At 40.7% G+C, this 18,305-nt stretch overlaps 1 protein-coding gene across 1 annotated transcript in view; it reads left to right on the forward strand.

Annotated features, from left to right (window-relative positions):
• The first annotated feature begins 1,977 nt into the window (after window positions 1–1,977).
• clcnk (chloride channel K) overlaps window positions 1,978–18,305 on the forward strand; it is a 60,538-nt gene continuing 44,210 nt past the window's right edge. Inside the window, exons 1-4 of the mRNA XM_060851868.1 lie at window positions 1,978–2,213; window positions 8,596–8,724; window positions 11,367–11,495; window positions 17,767–17,906. Of these exons, the coding sequence (XP_060707851.1) occupies window positions 2,102–2,213; window positions 8,596–8,724; window positions 11,367–11,495; window positions 17,767–17,906 (510 nt within the window). The 5' untranslated portion in view covers window positions 1,978–2,101. The remainder of the gene's footprint in view (window positions 2,214–8,595; window positions 8,725–11,366; window positions 11,496–17,766; window positions 17,907–18,305) is intronic.

Consider the following 18,305-nt stretch of genomic DNA (forward strand, 5'->3'; position numbering starts at 1 on the left):
TTTAATTCTTCAGAGTTACCTTGTCCTCTGACTTGTTCTTCTCTGGCTTTTCTAATTAACTTTCTCTTTTATCATTCAGAACCATCCTCATCTGTCTTTCTATTCTCATATTCTAGGATTCCACCCCACCTACACACCCCAACCCACCACCACACACACCCCACCACCACCACCACCACCAACACCACCCCGCCTACTAATTTAAACTCTCCTGCATAACACTAGCAAATCTCCCTGTCAGGATATTGGTCCTCCTCCAGTTCAGATGAAAAGTATCCCGTGAACTGATCTTTTCTAACCCAGAAGAGCTCCCAATGAACCAAAAATCTAAATCTTTGCCCATTGCACCACTTCCTCAGCCATTGATTTTCCTGCCCTACCTTCTACTTCCTACTCTCACTATCACATGGCACCAGGAGTAATCCAGAAATTCCTATTTTGAGGGTCTGCTTTTTAAACTCCTACCTAACTTCCTATATTCACACTGCAAAATCTTAACCCTTTTCATAATTATGTTATTTTACCAATGATTTGGAGGTGCCGGTGTTGGACTTGGGTGGACAAAGTTAAAAATCATTAAACACTAGATTATAGTCCATCAGGATTATTTGGAAGCACGTACCAATGTGTACAACAACTTCTGGCTTCTCACTCTCCCCTTTGACAATACGCTGTAGCAGCTTTGAGACGTTCTTGACCCTGGCACCAGGGAGGCAACATACCATCCTGAATCCACACCCATGGCCATAGAATCTCCTGTCTGAGCCACTGACAGGAGAGTCCCCTAAAACAATTACTTGTTTGAACATTGACAAAACCCTGCTTAATATAAGGTTAATTCTTGGTGCCCAAGATCTGGCTGCCACTTCTATTTTTCACTGAGAGACTATACCCCCAACAGTACCCAAACAGTATACCTGTTTGAGAGGGGAATGGCCACAGGAGACTCCTGAACAACCTTCCTATTTCTCCTGACAGTCATTCATCTATTTGACTGAATCTGCATTGTAACCACCTCTCTAAAGCTACTAACCATCATCATGTGTGTCTCCTGTATGCTCCTTATTGACTCTAATGGCCTCTGCAGCTGATCCAAATGGTCTGATATAAGATGAATCCAAACACACCTCCCTGCAGACGTGGTGTCCAGAGACAGTCCACAGTTGGCGTGATTTATGGTAGGAGAAAGTGAGGTCTGCAGAAGCACAAGACCTCCTCATTCAGGAGGGTAGATACAGACACATGCAGGCCTTTACACATTATCACCTTCTTGTGATTGGGTGCAGCTTCCCTCATGGCTGATATGATCTTTCTATTTTCATTTAATCACCATCGATATTATGATTCATTTTAGGTGTCAAGTGTACTGGTACAGCACATTCTTAAAATAAGAGGCTTGTAATTCAGGAGTTAAACTAGGAATCACCCGGCCATACAAATGGTAGTAAAAGTTTCAAACTTGGTCTCCCAGGATTGATGGAAATTTTGAAAAAGGTGATCAATAATTATTATTGATTCAGTGTACGAAGGGACATGGCCCAAAAGGCAGGAAAATGGAGTTGAGACGCAGACCCCTCGTGATCTAATTGAATGGTAGAACAGACCCAAAGGGGTGAATGGCTTAATTACATTTTTTTCTTTTCTATATCATGTTTCAGAGAGACATACAACAGAAAGCACAAAGGAAAGAAATGACATTTCATTACCAATAGTGAAAAAGGAATGTAAATTAAGAATTATTAAATAACAACATTGCAAGGGTAAACAATGCATGTCCTCAATGGTAGGTGAAGATGACATTGTCTGGGTGGTGGATTTCAAACATTTCCTTTCTCTCATTTCCTTCTGTAAAAGCTATTGACTCTCACAAAGAGATTTCCAAGGGCAGGCAGGTTGTGACTGTAAATGTTATGCATGCTAAGTGTGTGTGTGTCTGTGTTAGGGTGGGAGGGAGGGGTGGTGCAGGTGCCTTGATCCTGTTTAGACAAGGTTTGTAGCAAACTGCTGGTTCAGGTACACCTGGCGGCTGGGGACATTTAGCAAGGGACGGTGAGCTTGGGTGGCGAATGGCACCGGTTTCTGGTAGTGCCTTCTGTCTGCAATGAGTGAAATATGGAAACAAGAGAATGCTCCCACACTGGGAGCAGAAGAAAGGATCCTCCTGCAGCCAAAGCCACAGAGACCTTGGTCCAAAACCAGGAAGAACATGACAGGTTAGTAAGACTAGCCTGCAGACTAACTTCTTAGCTTTACAATTATTTCTGGCTTTGTCAGTCGGTATTAAAATTGATGAATGTGTGGCATAGTAGAATTTTAAATATTTACAGAACGTATAAATCTCCCTTACTCCATGGACTTATAATAATTTGTTACATGTGGTATGTCTTTAAACTTGGGGAATAAGCTCAGTTAGCAAGCATGGAGCATCACTGGCTCTTACTGCTGGTAAAATGATCTGGTCTACTTATGGAAGCAACACATGCAATTCCCAACAGTGTCTCATTGTGTTTATAATTCCTAAACCGGTTCTAAGTTTATGTTCTATTGTCATCCAGATATATACCGAGGCACTAATGTCACGAATGTTACTGTGTGACTGCTGGAACAGTGATTGTTCAACTCACTGGAAGAACCTGGAGTAGTAAAACAGGTGTACTTAAATTCATTGCATCAATATTTGTAGAAAGAGAAATAATCTTCTTTCTTGTTCTGGATATGGAGGGAGTGACAGAAAAATTTACCAGACTGATTGTGGGATGGCAGGACTGACGTACGAAGAGTAACTGGATTGATTTGGACTATACTCACTGGAGATTAAAAAATGAAGGGGAGTCTTGTCGGAACCGATATAATTCTAACAGGGCTAGACAGGGAGTAAAGATGTTTCCAATGACCAGAGAGTCCAGAACCAGGAACTAAGGATATGAAGTAGGTTATTTAGGACTGAGATGAGGGGAGATTTCTTCACTCAAAAGGTGGTGAGCCTATGGAATTTTTTTGTCAAAGAATATAGTTCAGAGCAAAACATTGAATGTTTTCAAGAAGGAAATATATATAACTTTTAGGACTAAAGGAAGCCAAAGGGTATGGGATGAAAATGGGAACAGGGTACTGAGGTGGATGATCAGCAATAATCATAACGAATGGCAGAGCAAGCTCGAAGGGCTTAATCCTGCTCCTGTTTCTATGTTTCACATAGTCTTTTTTTCACTTCATGGTGTTGTAAGAAGTGCACCTTGGGTTATTTAAATTGAGTAAGTATTTCATTAGTACCTTAATTTTCCCTAGAGGAACAGGAAATCTTAATGAAATATCCTTAATTGTTAAAGGATACTAACTACCTGTTGGTCATTATACCACAATAAGCATATTATATTTATGCTTGTTGTCTTTGTGTTGATTGGACAATTCTTGTTGTCTTTGTGTGATTGGCCAATTTAAAATTGAAAAGTTTTATTTTTGTATTAATGTATGATCACATCTCAAAATATTTCACATGCTCCGAATTACTCGAGATGCAGTTACTGTGCAACTGATTAGATTAGATTAGATTAGATTCCCTACAGAATGGAAAGAGGCCCTTCGGCCCAACAAGTCCACACCGACCCTTCGAAGAGTAACCCATTCTCCTACCCTATATTTATCCCTGACTAATGCACCTAACACGACGGGCCATGTGTCTAGCTTCAGCCTCACAGTCAATCTGTGTTTTGGGTGATGGCCTTTTGTGTGTAGAAATGTGTCAGTTATTTTGCTACTAACTTATGCTTGTTGTCTTTTTCTAATTTAAATATTGTGGCATCTTGGAAATGAATGGTTTCTTTGTGTGTGCTGTGGTTTGCAACTTAATGGAATGATGAGGATTATTTGGGATATTGATGAATTCTTCTAATTCTGCTTCTGTGTGAGTCCAACTATGTCATACGTCAACATTAATACAGAAGGTAATATATCTATGTGACATCAACATTTAGTAAAGTAGTAAGGATGGAAAAGGAGCACCTACAAACCAAAAATTAACACCCAAAACATTGCAAATTAGCCTAGAGAGCATTTTAAGAGGAACTCTTAAAAAAAAGAAATTATTTTGACCTTGTTGTAACACCAGGGAAATGAAGCATGAATTAATCCGATTTGAGTATAAATAATGCAGAATATGTAAAGAAATGTTCTGCAAAATAACTTGCTCCAGGGATCTCTTACAGTTTTGAAGTATCTAACATATTAACAAAGGAAACAAGGTGTTAAATGCTCAGATACTCCCATTGCCAGAGTCAGAATATGCAACAATAATCTGGTAGAGATTGTTCAGCACGGTGGCTCAGTGGTTAGCACTGCTGCCTCACAGCACTGGGAACTTGGGTTTGATTCCACCCTTGGGTGACTGCCTGCGTGGAGTTTGCACATTCTCCCCATATCTGTGCAGGTTACCTCTGGGTGCTTCGGTTTCTTCCCACAGTTCAAAGATGTGCAGGTTAGGTGGATTGGCCATGCTGAATTGTCTGCAGTGTTCAGGGATGTGCAGGTGGGTCAGCTATGGGAAATGCAGGGTTACAGAGATAGGCTGGGGGGGGGATGGGTCTATGTGCGGTGCTCTTTGGAAGGTGGGTGTGAACTGGTTGGACCAAATGGCCTGTTTCCATACTGTAGAGATTCCATGAAATCTTCTAACAGGCTCTGTGCATTTTGCATGAAAGTGTATTCTGCGCAAAGTACATAACTTCCCAGGGGAGGTTAATGACCAGATTGAAATTTCCAAACAAATAAAGTGAAACGGCCCTTGAGCTCAAACGTAATTGAGCCAGCTCTGTAGGATATAGATCTAACATTAGAACCTACGTTACTGAGCCATGACCAATTACATTCCTCAGATAACATTTCCATGATTGCAATGCTATGAGATACACTCGTTGTGCAATGTGTAATATTCCCTATGCCTAGAACTGTTAAGGAGCAGAAGATACAGCATTTATTGTGCCACTGTACTACTGGTCAACTCTTTAATTTGATGCAAATGTTGTATTCGTGTGCTATGTATGGAACTTCGTACGATGGAAAAATACAAAATTACTTTACCTCAAGCAAGATGTGAGATTGGAAGCAATTCTCATGTATGTTTAAAAAAAAATTCCAGTAATTTCAAGTTAATTAAGAAATTTTCATCGGACATTTCTTTATAGGATGCAAACTGGGAAATGAAAGTTAGGAATAACTCATACAATTTGCAGAGATGGTACATTTGTGAAGTTTGGTTGTATGAATAGCGTCACCTATCTGGCCAAGTTTTCTCCAGTTTTTCTCTTAATGGAATTGATTAACTTCAATGTATGATTCTGCAACCATTGATTGACCTGCTGTGACTCACACAAATAGAGATGCCCAAATATTTAATGTTGGTAGAAGCTTTGATCACATGAAATGATGGTTCTAGTTCTGGGATTCTTCTCACCCAAAGTTGACATGTTTAACATTTTTCTTGAAGACCACTCCTCATACATTGTGGTCATTGCTGGAGGTGGGACTGGGTAAGTCTTTAAAGCAGTCTGTTGCCACCAATCCTTCTCTGCTTTTGCTTTGTTTTGGGTCTATCTTGTGATTAGTGGTGGAGAATACACCATCATTGAATATCTATGGAAGTGACATTGTTCTGTAGTATCAAGAATATTTATTGCAAAACAGCAGCAATTAGAACTACATATAGAATCATAGAGATGTACAGCATGGAAATATACCCTTCGGTCCAACCCGTCCATGCCGCCCAACCCAATCTAGTCCCACCTGCCAGCGCCCGACCCATATCCCTCCAAACCCTTCCTATTCATATACCCATCCAAATGCCTCTTAAATGTTGCAATTGTAACAGCCTCCACCACTTCCTCTGGCAGCGGGTCATGTACAATTACTAGAATCTTTGGGAGCTGGTAATCTGATACATCTGCTCACTATGGAACCTCGAATATAACTCCTCATTTCCATCCACAGATGTGTGGAATACCACTGGTCATGGATCTCCAGTAAGAAAGGTACCCCTCCACAATTACATTTTGTCGTCTATAACCAAGCCAATTTTGTATCCAAATTCTCAATTCACCATGGATCCCATGTGTCTTAATCTTCTGGACCAGCCTAACATGAGGGACCTTGTCAAATTGCCTAGCAATGTCCAGGTAGACAACATCCACCATCTCACCCTCATCAATCATCTTTGGTACTTACTATGAAAATTCAATCACATTTGTGAGACAAGACCTCCCCCTATTAAATCCACTCTTCTCTAAATGTGATTAAATCCTGTTCCTAAGAATCCATCTCCAATAATTTCCCTACCACTGATGTAAGTCTCACCAGTCTATAATACCCTGGCATATCACTGTTGCCCTTCTTAAAGAAAGAAACAACATTGGATATTCTCCAGTCTTCTGGGACTTCATCTGTGGCTAAAGAAGATACAAAGGTCTCTGTCAAGGCTTCTGCAATTTGCTCCCTTTCCTCCCTCAGTATCCTGGGATAGATCCCATCATGCCCTGGGGACTTATCCATCCTAATGTTTCTCAAGACACCCAATACCTTCTTGTTTTTAATACTGACATGCCCTAGAATAGCAAAATACACCTTCCCCCCCTTATCTTACCATCATCCATGTTTATTCCTTAGAGAATATTGATGTGAAGTACTCATTAAGGATCTCCCCCACTTTTTCCGGCTCCATGCATGAATGGCACTTCACCTGACAAAGGGGCAATGCTCCAAAAGCTTGTAATTTCAAATAAAACACTTGGACTATGACCTGGTGTCATCTGACTTCTGACCTAGTCCACCCCAGTCCAACCTCCACATCATGTGTCTTCTTACAGTTGCAACATTCTTCAAGTAGTAAGTTAACTTGCTTGAAAAGTTTTTTTACTTCTGAGTTTTTGGGATTTCTCTTCCTCCTGATAGGGGACGAATCTGCATCACTGTTATACTGCTTGTATTTTCTCAGATAAGTGCTTCTGGTACCTTGTGGCATCTGTCACCTTGGTCAGTGTGTGGTACTGGCTAAGAGTTATTGCAGTGGATAACTACCACCACTTGTCCTTTGTCTCAGGCCTAATCAGTGATTTTTGGCATAGGCCACATCATGGCAAAATATCTACAAAAGAGGCAGTATTCCTGGATAATACGAATGTTTGTTGCATAATGGCAATAGGTAAAAAAGTAAGTTAACTGAGTCTAACTATATTTGATCAGTCCTAATTTTTCAGACCTTCAGGAGCTGGCAGAGATATATCTGCTCCCTCCATTAGCCACAATAGGACTCCTTGTCTCTACCTCAGACTATGGTAATACCAATAGAGTGGTTAGAGCCAATACAACATGAACATTAACCCCTTCAGAGCTATTACCTATACAGCAGCATGCATTTAGTTTTTCCATCAGGGATCACTGAAAAGATAAATTTGCAATAATGGGAAAATTGGTGGACTCTTCCATTCCCCAGCTCGGGTCAGCATCATGGATAAGGATCTTCAGATCTTTTAAGGCTCAGTTACTTAATGCTTCTACTCGATGAGCTGTCAGGCAGCTCTTAATCTGCTTAGCAATGAACAAATGTCATCCATTATTCATTAAACTTTCATTAAAATCACCAACAATGTTTTAAAAGTAAGAGTGACATTCCAGACTGGTTAGTGAACAGTTTTGGTCCCAGAGAGGCTGTCCAGAATTATTAAGTCACATTGTTAATTTCAATGGATATGCCTTCTAGAGTCATAGGGTCATAGAGATATGCAGCACAGAAGCAGACCCTGCGGTCCAACTCATCGTGCTGACCAGATATCCTAAATTGATCTAGTCCCATTTGCCAGTATTTGGCACATATTCCTCTAAACCCTTCCTATTCATGTGCCAATCCAGATGCCTTATTGTATTAGCTCCATCACTTCCTCTGGCAGCACATTCCATATACACACTAACCTCTGCATGAAAACATTGCCCCTTATGTCCCTTTTAAATCTTTCCCCGTCACCTTAAACCTATGCCTTCTAGTTTTGGACTCGCCTACCCTGGGGAAAAGACCTTGGCTATTCACCTTATCCATGCCCCTCATGATTTTATAAACGTTTATAAGGTCATCCCACAGCCTCCGACACTCCAGGGAAAACAGCTCCAGCCTATTCAGCCTCTCCCTATATTCTAAAAACTCCAATACTGGCAACATCCTTGTAAATGTTTTCTGAACCCTTTCAACTTTCACAGCATCTTTCATATAGGAGGGAGACCAGAATTTTATTGAATAGAATATATATCTAGCAGTTAACTATAGTGATTTCATTTGTTTTCATGCTGTATATGACAGCAACTTACCAGTGCAATTAAACATGCTAAGAAGCAAGGCAAAGTTGACAGTTACTTTCTATATTCCTTGTTAAGCTGCACACATATGGATTCCAGACATGGCTGTCTGATTTATGTTATAATAAGAGTGAGAATTGATACTGCCACTATTACTATTACCACAAAATCCAGGCTAATGATAAACCTACCAGTCTGTACATTGGCAGTCTCTTGTACAAAGTTACTAACAATCCTCATCATGTTTCATTTTTTGTGCAGGATGTTTGGGTTTCATCAAACGCCAGCTCTTCCGGATAGGAGACGACTGGTATTTTCTCTTCATTCTTGGTGTGTTGATGGCTCTCATTAGTTTTGCACTGGACTTCACAGTGGTCAAACTTCTCAAAGGTAAGCAGAGACAAGTATTTGGGTTCTTAGTTTTGCTGTGCCCTTATTTGCAATGCTATGTTGTTCCATCCACCATGTGGCGGCAAAGCAGTAAATTATCCTATTTGTTGGTCAACAACATGCTGTTATACAAGAGTGAGACAATCAGCCATCCTTTTTTAAAAGGTAATTCTCACCTGGCTGTGAGTTCACAGAATATGATAGATGTTCCTGGAGCATGTTCTGACCACTGAAAACTATGGATCCCACATAAGTGACCCATTACAAGATGGACAATTTCCTTTGGCTTTCTTATACTATACACAGATAAATATGACAACTACTAGTGGTTTACAATCAAGTTCTGGAGGAAGGTACTGGCCCCAGTTATCTTTTCATTATTGATAGCTACGTTTTGTGTTGCATTTTTAGTTTGTCCGATTTTCCCAGGACTGTTGTGAAGATAGTGTGCAGATATTCTGCAGAATTCACATTCCTCTCTAGTGATCTTGCCCAACAGAAATTTCTGGTTAACCACATGGTTAGCCGTAATGATTCACAGCACAGTTAGGAATGTAATTCCAGGATTTTGATCCAACCACTGTGAAGGAACAGCAGTATAATTCCAAGTCAGGATCAAGTATGACACACATACGATCATGTGTATTTGTGGTGATGTTCCTGTGCATCTGCAACAAATGCCTGAGTCACTTCAAGGCGGGAAACCTGCTAGAGGCTCATCAAAAATATGCAAAACAGAAAAAGACCAGGAGATTTGAAAAAATACATTCATCAGATACATAGCTACAGTGACATCACAATGTTATATCAAGTTATAGTCATAGAGTCATAGAGATGCACAGCACGGATACAGACCCTGCAGTCCAACTTGTCCATGCTGACCAGATATCCTAAACTAAGTAGTCCCACCTGCTAGCACCTGACCCATATCCCTTCAAACCCTTCCTATTCATATATCCATCCTTTAAATGTTGCAATTGTACTAGCCTCCACCACCACAAGCTTTTAGAACACTGCTCCTCCATCAAGTTTCACCAAATAAATCTGTTGGACTATAAAATGTTGTCGTGTGACTTCTGACTTTGTCCATACCGGTCCAACACCGGCACCTCCACATCACAATGTAAAAATGCCAGAGATCCACGCTTTTTGCAGCACTGGCACCCACTTCCAGTCAGAAATTTTCATGTTAACCAAGGTATTTGGTGTAAAAGGCATCACAGTTAAGTTCAATATTCTTTACCCATCATTAAATCATGTATGCTGGCCAGCAGCAGTCCCCAGTGATCAGGGCTGAATGGATGTATTTCTCTTTCTCTACACCAGGGAGAACATGAGCAACTGGGACGTCTCCTCCTTGAGATGAATTGGCAGCACAGATTGTGGTTTGAGCCTTCAGCTTTTCCCATGTGCATAGTTATGCCTTTAACCACCAAAGAGGATATTTCATAGAGTCAAGCAGCACAGAAACAGACTGTTCAGTCCAACCAATCCATGCCGACCATTATCCTAAACTAAACTAGTCCCACCTGCTTACGCTTGGCCCATGTCCCTCCAAACCTTTTGTAACTAAACATAAGAGCAAGGAACGCTTCTAATAAGTCCTTATTTAAAGAGTACAATTGATTTAGATCACCTGCCCGCTAAGTGAAGAGTCCAAGAGCCCGTGAGTTGACAATTTCTATTACATCCATTAAAGCTGAAAATTATTAAGAGGTAATGCCCTAGTGGCATTATTGCTCGACTATTAATCCAGACACTTAGGTAATGGTGTGAGGACCAGGGTTCGAATCCTGCCAATTATCCAGAGGGATGGGTTGATTGGTTTGTGATTTTAGCTCCCAGAGTGGTGCAACAGGAGTGTATGCTGAGCCAAAGATCAACGGATTGAAACCAACCTTTGCTATTTACAATTTCACTAACACCACATCTTAGTGTTCCCAGCTCTGATCCATCTGCTTTAGAGGTGTATCATAACATCTCTGAACAGAAAAGAATAATTGACAATAATTGTGTATCCCTTGTCGTATAGTGGTAGTGTCCCTGTCCGTGATCCAGGAGACCTGGGTTCAAATCCCAACTGCTCCAGAGGTGTATGATAACATCTCTGAACAGATTGATTGAAAAGTGTTTGAAGGTGGTACCGACAAGAGGAATATTATATTTTAAAATCCTCATATTGAGTCGTTTCTAATCGAGTAAAATCAAACAAGATTGTTGCATTGGTTATAATGGGTGTCAGTGTTCGTAAATAATTAAAACTATGTATTCCTTTCTTTCACTTTCTGCCCTTGTCTTGTCTTTGCAACTCTTAACATCAGTTACTGCTGGCTATTTCCTGAAGTAACTGAGTGCTGCAGCAGTTTATCAGTTTCAGACCAGATGAATTTCAACAGACTGAGTTTTAACAGATTCAGTTAGACTATAAGACTGATTGTGTAATGGCAAATAGTCATTTGTCCAAATTGTTTGTTGAAACCAGATATTGCTATGTCTTGACATGAGCAGTGGAAACAATTTTAGCATGTAAATTAACAAAGTAGTTTGAGCATGTGATCGAATTGAATGTGACCATGGTGCAGAACCAGCCTGTTTGTTCATTGTGAATTTGCTTGTTTGTCATGCTCTGTTTATCTCCACAGCTCATCGGTGGCTTTTTGAGCAGTTGGAAGGCAGCAGTCTTCTCCAGTACATCTCTTGGACTGTGTATCCTATTGTAATGACCACATTCTCCACCGGCTTCTCTCAATGTGTGTCACCACAGTCAGGAGGTATGTCTGTCACTGCCAGTGTATTTATAGAGTAAACAGTATTTGTATGCTTCCATTTCCCATCAGCAATGAGGACATATCTCAAAATACAACTGCTTAATCTCAGCTTCCCATGTCAAGGTGAACTAAAATGCAGAGTAGGACACTCAAAGTCCATCCATAAATTCAATTCGTAGAGTTGGAATTTTAAACTAGAGGAAATGGTAGTTAAGTGAAGAAGTCAATAGCAAAGGTCTTCAGAGAGATTAGGTCAATTCATTGCTCTTCTGTTTCCAGCTGGCCTTAGTGTTCAATTGGATTTGAGTTGATAGAGCTAAATAGTGTGGCGCTGATTCTCTGACCTTTGAGCACAGCACCCATTGGTAGCACTGATAGATGAGTTTGGCTCTCTATAGAGTCATAAAGATGTACAGCACAGAAACAGACCCTTCGGTCCAACTCGTCCAAGCTGACCAGATATCCTAAATTAGTCTAGTCCCACTTGTCAGCATTTGGCCCATATCTCTCTAAACCCCTCCTATTCATATACCCATCCAAATGCATTTTAAATGTTGTAATTTTACCAGCCTCCATCACCTCTTAGACTGAACTCCAAGGTCCAGAGATGCTTGTCAGCTGGAGAATGTTGAAGATATAAATGTCAGTCAGCTGTGAATTTCCAGCCTTTTCAATTCCCTATGTGGACTTTTGCTCTCTCTTTTCTCTCATTTCAAAGTATCGATGTTTTGATCTTTTTTTCAAAATTCCAAAACAAAGCAACAGCATATAAAACAGTAACTACTGCTCCAGGAAATAGAGAAAATCAGTTCCAGCACTGAAAAAGAAACCTCAACAAAAAAGGAGCAGCTCTTACAAGCATAATTTTCTCTCCTCCACCATTTTGGAATCTCCTTTTGTGGCCAATTTACTAAATCAGGAAGTAAGTTCCCTGGTCCAATTCTCAGTCTGATAATTGCGTGTCTTAGCTGGGCCAATGGTTGACTAATGACCATTGACAGTACAATGGTGTCAGGGGATACAGTGATGAGCCATATGAATACTAATCAGGCTTCAGATCCAAACTCTGCCACAGACATCACACTCTTGCCACTGACTCCATCCTCCTCTCTGACCACTCGCTCAGGCTGAACTGAAATATTTACTGTTGTATAAGATTATGGTTCTGAAAGAATTAATGTTGAAATTACATTGAGCTCCACCCAATCTGAAGATGCTGCAGAAGGTTTGGATGAAGAATTGGGCAGGATAGCACAAGGTCCAACTGGGGACAGGTACGCCACCTTTAGTTGCTGATAGTCTTCAGTAGTTATGCCAAACTAGTCAATGTAACTTGTACCTCTTACTATTGTGCAATAAACTACTTTTTGTAGCATAAGACCAATGCTTCTTCTTGCTAAGGCTCACTGATGGTCTATCTGCCATCACTGATAATCAGACAGGCCCTGAAACTCAGTGTAGAAAGGAGGATTGTTGACAACAAAGCCCCACCTAACCACAAGTTGCCAATGGTTAGTAACTTACACCTGAAATGATATTTATAACCTCAGTATTTTGCTCATTCCAGAACCCAGCTGTGAAACGTATATCCAATCCATTTCTAAAACTCCATATGTTGACCTCAGCAATACTATCTGCTGTACAATTTTATCACCTCCATGACCACTCACTTTAAAATCTACTTTGATGTCCGCTGATCCTTCATGAGTTCCAACTGGTTCAAAATTCATGAAGCCCCAATTATCTAAATCTTTGCTAATCTAATTTGCATCCAAGGCCATCAATTTATCAAATTTAAATTCTTTGGCTTCATCTTCAAGTCCTTTTGAGAACTTGCCCCACCTTTATATCTTAAACAGTCTCCAGCTCTAGTTTAATTCTCAATTTTCCAACTTGGGCTTTTCGCCACACTGATGTGAACCTAACCTCCCTCCCTAAACCCACTGCCTCTTCTCTTCTGTCTCTACTTTCCAAAAAGCATTGAAGAACCATCTTCTTGACTAAACTTTCAGTCACTTGCACTTGACTTGTTTGTTTTAATATTATTTGTTTTCCTCTCACCCTCCGTAAAGTAACATGGGTCATTTTCTACATTAAAAGCACTGCATAAATGCAAGTTGTTCTTACAGTGTAGGATTACAATTTGAAAATTAGGTGAAGTGATGATAAACTTAGCCATGACAATACATGATGTAGGTGAAGGAATTAAATGTAAAAATCTCCAAGCTTGCACAAAGCAGGGTGAGCCGTGAGGAGGATGCAGAGGTTTTGCAATGTAATTTGGACAAGTTGAGTGAGTGGGTAAATGCATGGCAGTTGAAATGTGAGTGGATAAATATAAGGTTATTCATGTTGATATCAGAAACAGGAAGGCAGAATATTATTGGAACTGGTGATAGATTGGGAAAGGTGAGGTGCAATGAGACTGGGGCGTCCTTATTCACCGGTCACTGGAAGTAAGTTAACAGGTACAGCAGGCAGTGAAGAAGGCAAATGGTATGTAGTGAGATGATTTGAATAAAGAGCAGGGATGTCTAGATGCAATTGAACAGCACTTGGTGAGATTACATCTGGTGTATTGTATGCAGTTTTGGTCTCCTTATCTGAAGAGGGATGTCAGGTTATGGAGGGAGTGCAACAAGGTTTACCAGACTGATTCCTGGAATGGCAGAAATGATAAAACAGAAATTGTTGGAGAAACTAAGCATCTGTGGAGAGAAAGCAGTGTTAATGTTTCAGGTCCAGTGACCCTTCTTCAGAACTGACAGTTTTCAAGAAAAGGTAGTTTTAATGTGATGATGGAGGGTGGGGGTGAAGGAGTGAGCAGATAGGCAGAACAAGAAGAAGGATTGGAACAGAAACCCTGTCAAAGAGAGGAGCAGTACTTCTTCAAGGTGGGCAGACCTAAAAGAGATGTTGCAGGACTGACATATGAAGAGAGACTGGATTGATTCAGGCAATATTCATAGGAGTGAATGAGGAGGGATCTAACAGAAACCTCTCAAATTTTTCCAGACCAGGCAGGGTAAATGCAGGAAAGATATTCCCGATGACTAGGCAAATTAGAACCAAAGGGATCTCAGTCTAAGGATATAGATAGGTCATTTAAGACTGTGGTCAGGAGAAATTTCTACGCCCAGAATATCATGAGCCTCGGGATTCTCTGCCACAGAAAGCAGTTGAAGCCAAAATGTTGAATATTTTCAAGGTGATTCTAATTCTTAGGCCTAAAGGGATCAAAAGGCCTGGGGCGAAAGCAGGGACAACAGACTGAGTTGGATGATCAGCCATGATCATATTGAATGGTGGAGCAGGATTGATGGGCTGAAAGTTCCTGTTTTCTATACCTACATTTCTATTCCCTCAACCGACTTCCTGACAATTATTTTTACTGAATATTTGAAAACCTGTTTTCTTAGCATGCTGGCAGTCAATGCGTTATATCACCAACATGCTGTAGGAGTTACAATACTGACTTACATAGTTCAATGCATTGCTTGCCCTGACTGATTTAATGTTTGGAATACTGCCAACCTTGTCAGGGTTACTTGGTTTATAAAGTGCTGTGGTATGTGAATAGAGTTCCCCCAACAGATTTTATACAGTACTGCAACAAATTTGTTGTGCAGTCAGGAACTACAAAACAAACTAACAGGCAGCATTGAATTTTTAAAACTAATATTTAAACAATATGTTTTACAATAAAAGAAAATAATAAAATAAATTGCAATAAATTTATATTGTGTCTTTCATGACTTCAGGTTATCTCAAAGCCAATGGGCATTGGTAAAGTGTTACTGCTGTTTCATCACAGGGAAATATTTCTAAGACAAAATGTGTTTTTCATTAACCTTGCCTTCTGCATTTCTTATACATAGAATCATAGATGTGTACAGCATGGAAACAGATCCTTTGGTCCAACTTGTCCATGCTAACCAGATATCCTAAATAAATCTTGTTCTATTTGCCACCTCTTGGCCTATATCCCTCTAAACCCTTCCTATTCATGTACCCATCCAGATGCCTATTAAACGTTATTGTTGTACCAGTCTCCACCGCTTCCTCTGGCAGCTCATTTCATACACACACCACCCTCTGCATGAAAAAATTGCCCCCATTTTAAATCTTTCCCCTCTCACCTCAAACCTATGCCCTCTCGTTTTGGAATCCCCTACCCAAGGGAGAAAGACCTTGTCTATTTATCCTGATCCATGCCCCCTCATGATTTTGTAAACCTCTTTAAACAATATGTTTTACAACCCCTCAACCTCCGCCGCTCCAGGGAAAACAGCCCCAGCCTATTCAGCCTCTCCCTATAGCACAAACCCTCCAACCCTGGCAATGACCGATGTTAAGCTGGTGCAAGGCTACTGGATTAAAAGAAATTCTAGCAACATTCATTAAATTCTATGATAAATGAGACCATCAGTATAATTTCACTAGTAATCTCAGCACTGAGTCTGTAGCTCCCTTACTTTGTTCACTGCTAGCTGATAAATTGGATGATCTCTGCTGGGATAGCAAGAGAAGCAGAACAAAGGGACTCAGTAACAAAGACAGAAATTACTGGAGAAACTCAGCAGGTCTGGCAGCATCTGTGGAGAGAAGCACAGAGTTAACGTTTTGAATCCAGTTCTGATGAAGGGTCACTGGACTCAAAATGTTGACTCTGTTTTCCTCTAGTAAAAAGTGAGGTCTGCAGATGCTGGAGATCAGAGCTGAAAATGTGTTGCTGGTTAAAGCACAGCAGGTTAGGCAGCATCCAAGGAACAGGAAATTCGACATTTCGGGCCAGAGCCCTTCATCAGGAATGGGCCCGAAACGTCGAATTTCCTGTTCCTTGGATGCTGCCTAACCTGCTGTGCTTTAACCAGCAACACATTTTCAGCTCTGTTTTCCTCTCCACAGATGCTGCCAGTTCTGCTGAGTTTCTCCAGCAATTTCTGCATTTGTTTCAGATTTCCAACATCCGGAGTCCTTTGCTTTATTTTAATGGGCCTCAGTAACTCTTTTGGAGGGAAAAAAAATGAAGGAGAATATCAGAAGAAGGGGGTTTGGTCAAAACTATAAATGTTTTGGAAAGGATGATGAAGTTTGGTTTATTATGTGTTAGTCCACATGCCATGTAACACAGAGTCAGGTTCTTTTTGAGTTAAATACCTGAAGGTTATTTGCAATACTAACTATTAATAAGACTATGCTATCCAAGATTTCTACATGTACTCTAGGTGCTCTGCTTGTTGATATCACTGTCCATGAACTGACTGGTTAACCACATTGACTCCCTTATGCAGAGAGAGTGGCTGAAGGTGAGGAGGCTATGTTTATATGAGATCTTTATATCTCAATGTCATGTAATTTTTACAAAGGTCTGGGCCTGTCCTGTCAGGAATGTATGCCGTAAACAACAGAAGTGTTGATGTATCACAGCCACAGTAGCAGAGGACAGACAATGTTTGTAACTTTGGTTGGGAACTGTAAGTGTTTCATTGCTGGTCAGAGAGACTCGGAATGAAACAAAAAGACTCATAGAGACAGAACACAGCAACAACTTAAATTTGTGGAACCCTTTTGTCAAAATAAAACATCCCAAGACAAGAGCATCATCAAACAAAAGATACCGCAGAGCCACACAAGGAGATATTAATCTCAGGAAAAGGAGTTTTTAAATGGACTGAGAGAGGATGTAGGGAGGAGGGGGAAGGAGTGAACAGATAGGTGGAACAAGAAGAAAGATTGGAACAACAATCCTATCAGAGGGAGGAACGGATGTTCTTCAAGGTAGGCAAAGCTGGAAGAAATAAGGCAGGACTGGGACATGAAGAGAAACTGGATTGGTTCAGATTGTACTCCCTGGAGCTTAGAAGAATGAGGAAGGTTATAACAATAACCTATGAAATTCTTACAGGACTAGGGAGGGTAAATGCAGGAAGGATGTTCCCAAACTAGGGGGTTACAGGATATAGGCTAGGCCATTTAGGACTGAAATGAGGAGAAATTTCTTCACCAGAGACTGGTGGAAAGTCAGGGAGACAGGCAGTGAGGTATGAGGGGGTGCAATTCCAGGGTTTGGGCTTAGGAGCTGAAGGTGAAGTCATCAATGATGGAGCAATTAATTGATATTAGAGTAAACGATGAAAGATTGTTTAGGTTTCCAAATAACTGATATTTCACAACCTCCGTTTGCCTTATCTGGGCCAGGACGTTCAGATCAAGTGTTTCTCTTTGTGCTGCTTCAAAAATGCATCCAAATGGACTTGTCCTTTGCATCTAGGTTCAGGCATTCCAGAACTGAAGACCATTCTGACTGGAGTACTTTTGGAGGAGTATCTGACGATGAAAAACTTTAGTGCAAAGGTGGTCGGTTTGACATGTTCACTGGCTGCAGGAAGTACAATATTCTTGGGGAAAGTGGTAAGTTAAGGCTCAGTTGTACAACATAAGAGAGATGGGAAGAGGGTAGCGTGCTAGGAACTAAAGAGATAGAACATAGAACATAGAAAAATACAGCGCAGTACAGGCCCTTCAGCCCTCGATGTTGCGCCGACCGAAGCCTACCTAACCTACATTAGCCCAATAACCTCCATATGCTTATCCAATGCCCGCTTAAATGACCATAAAGAGGGAGAGTCCACCACTGATACTGGCAGGGCATTCCATGAACTCACAACCCGCTGAGTAAAGAATCTACCCCTAACATCTGTCCTATACCAACCTCCCCTTAATTTAAAGCTGTGTCCCCTAGTGACAGCTGACTCCATTAGGGGAAAAAGGTTCTCACTGTCAACCCTATCTAAACCCCTAATCATCTTG

Source organism: Hemiscyllium ocellatum, chromosome 37 (assembly GCF_020745735.1).
Source record: "Hemiscyllium ocellatum isolate sHemOce1 chromosome 37, sHemOce1.pat.X.cur, whole genome shotgun sequence".
Taxonomy (NCBI): Eukaryota; Metazoa; Chordata; class Chondrichthyes; order Orectolobiformes; family Hemiscylliidae; genus Hemiscyllium; species Hemiscyllium ocellatum.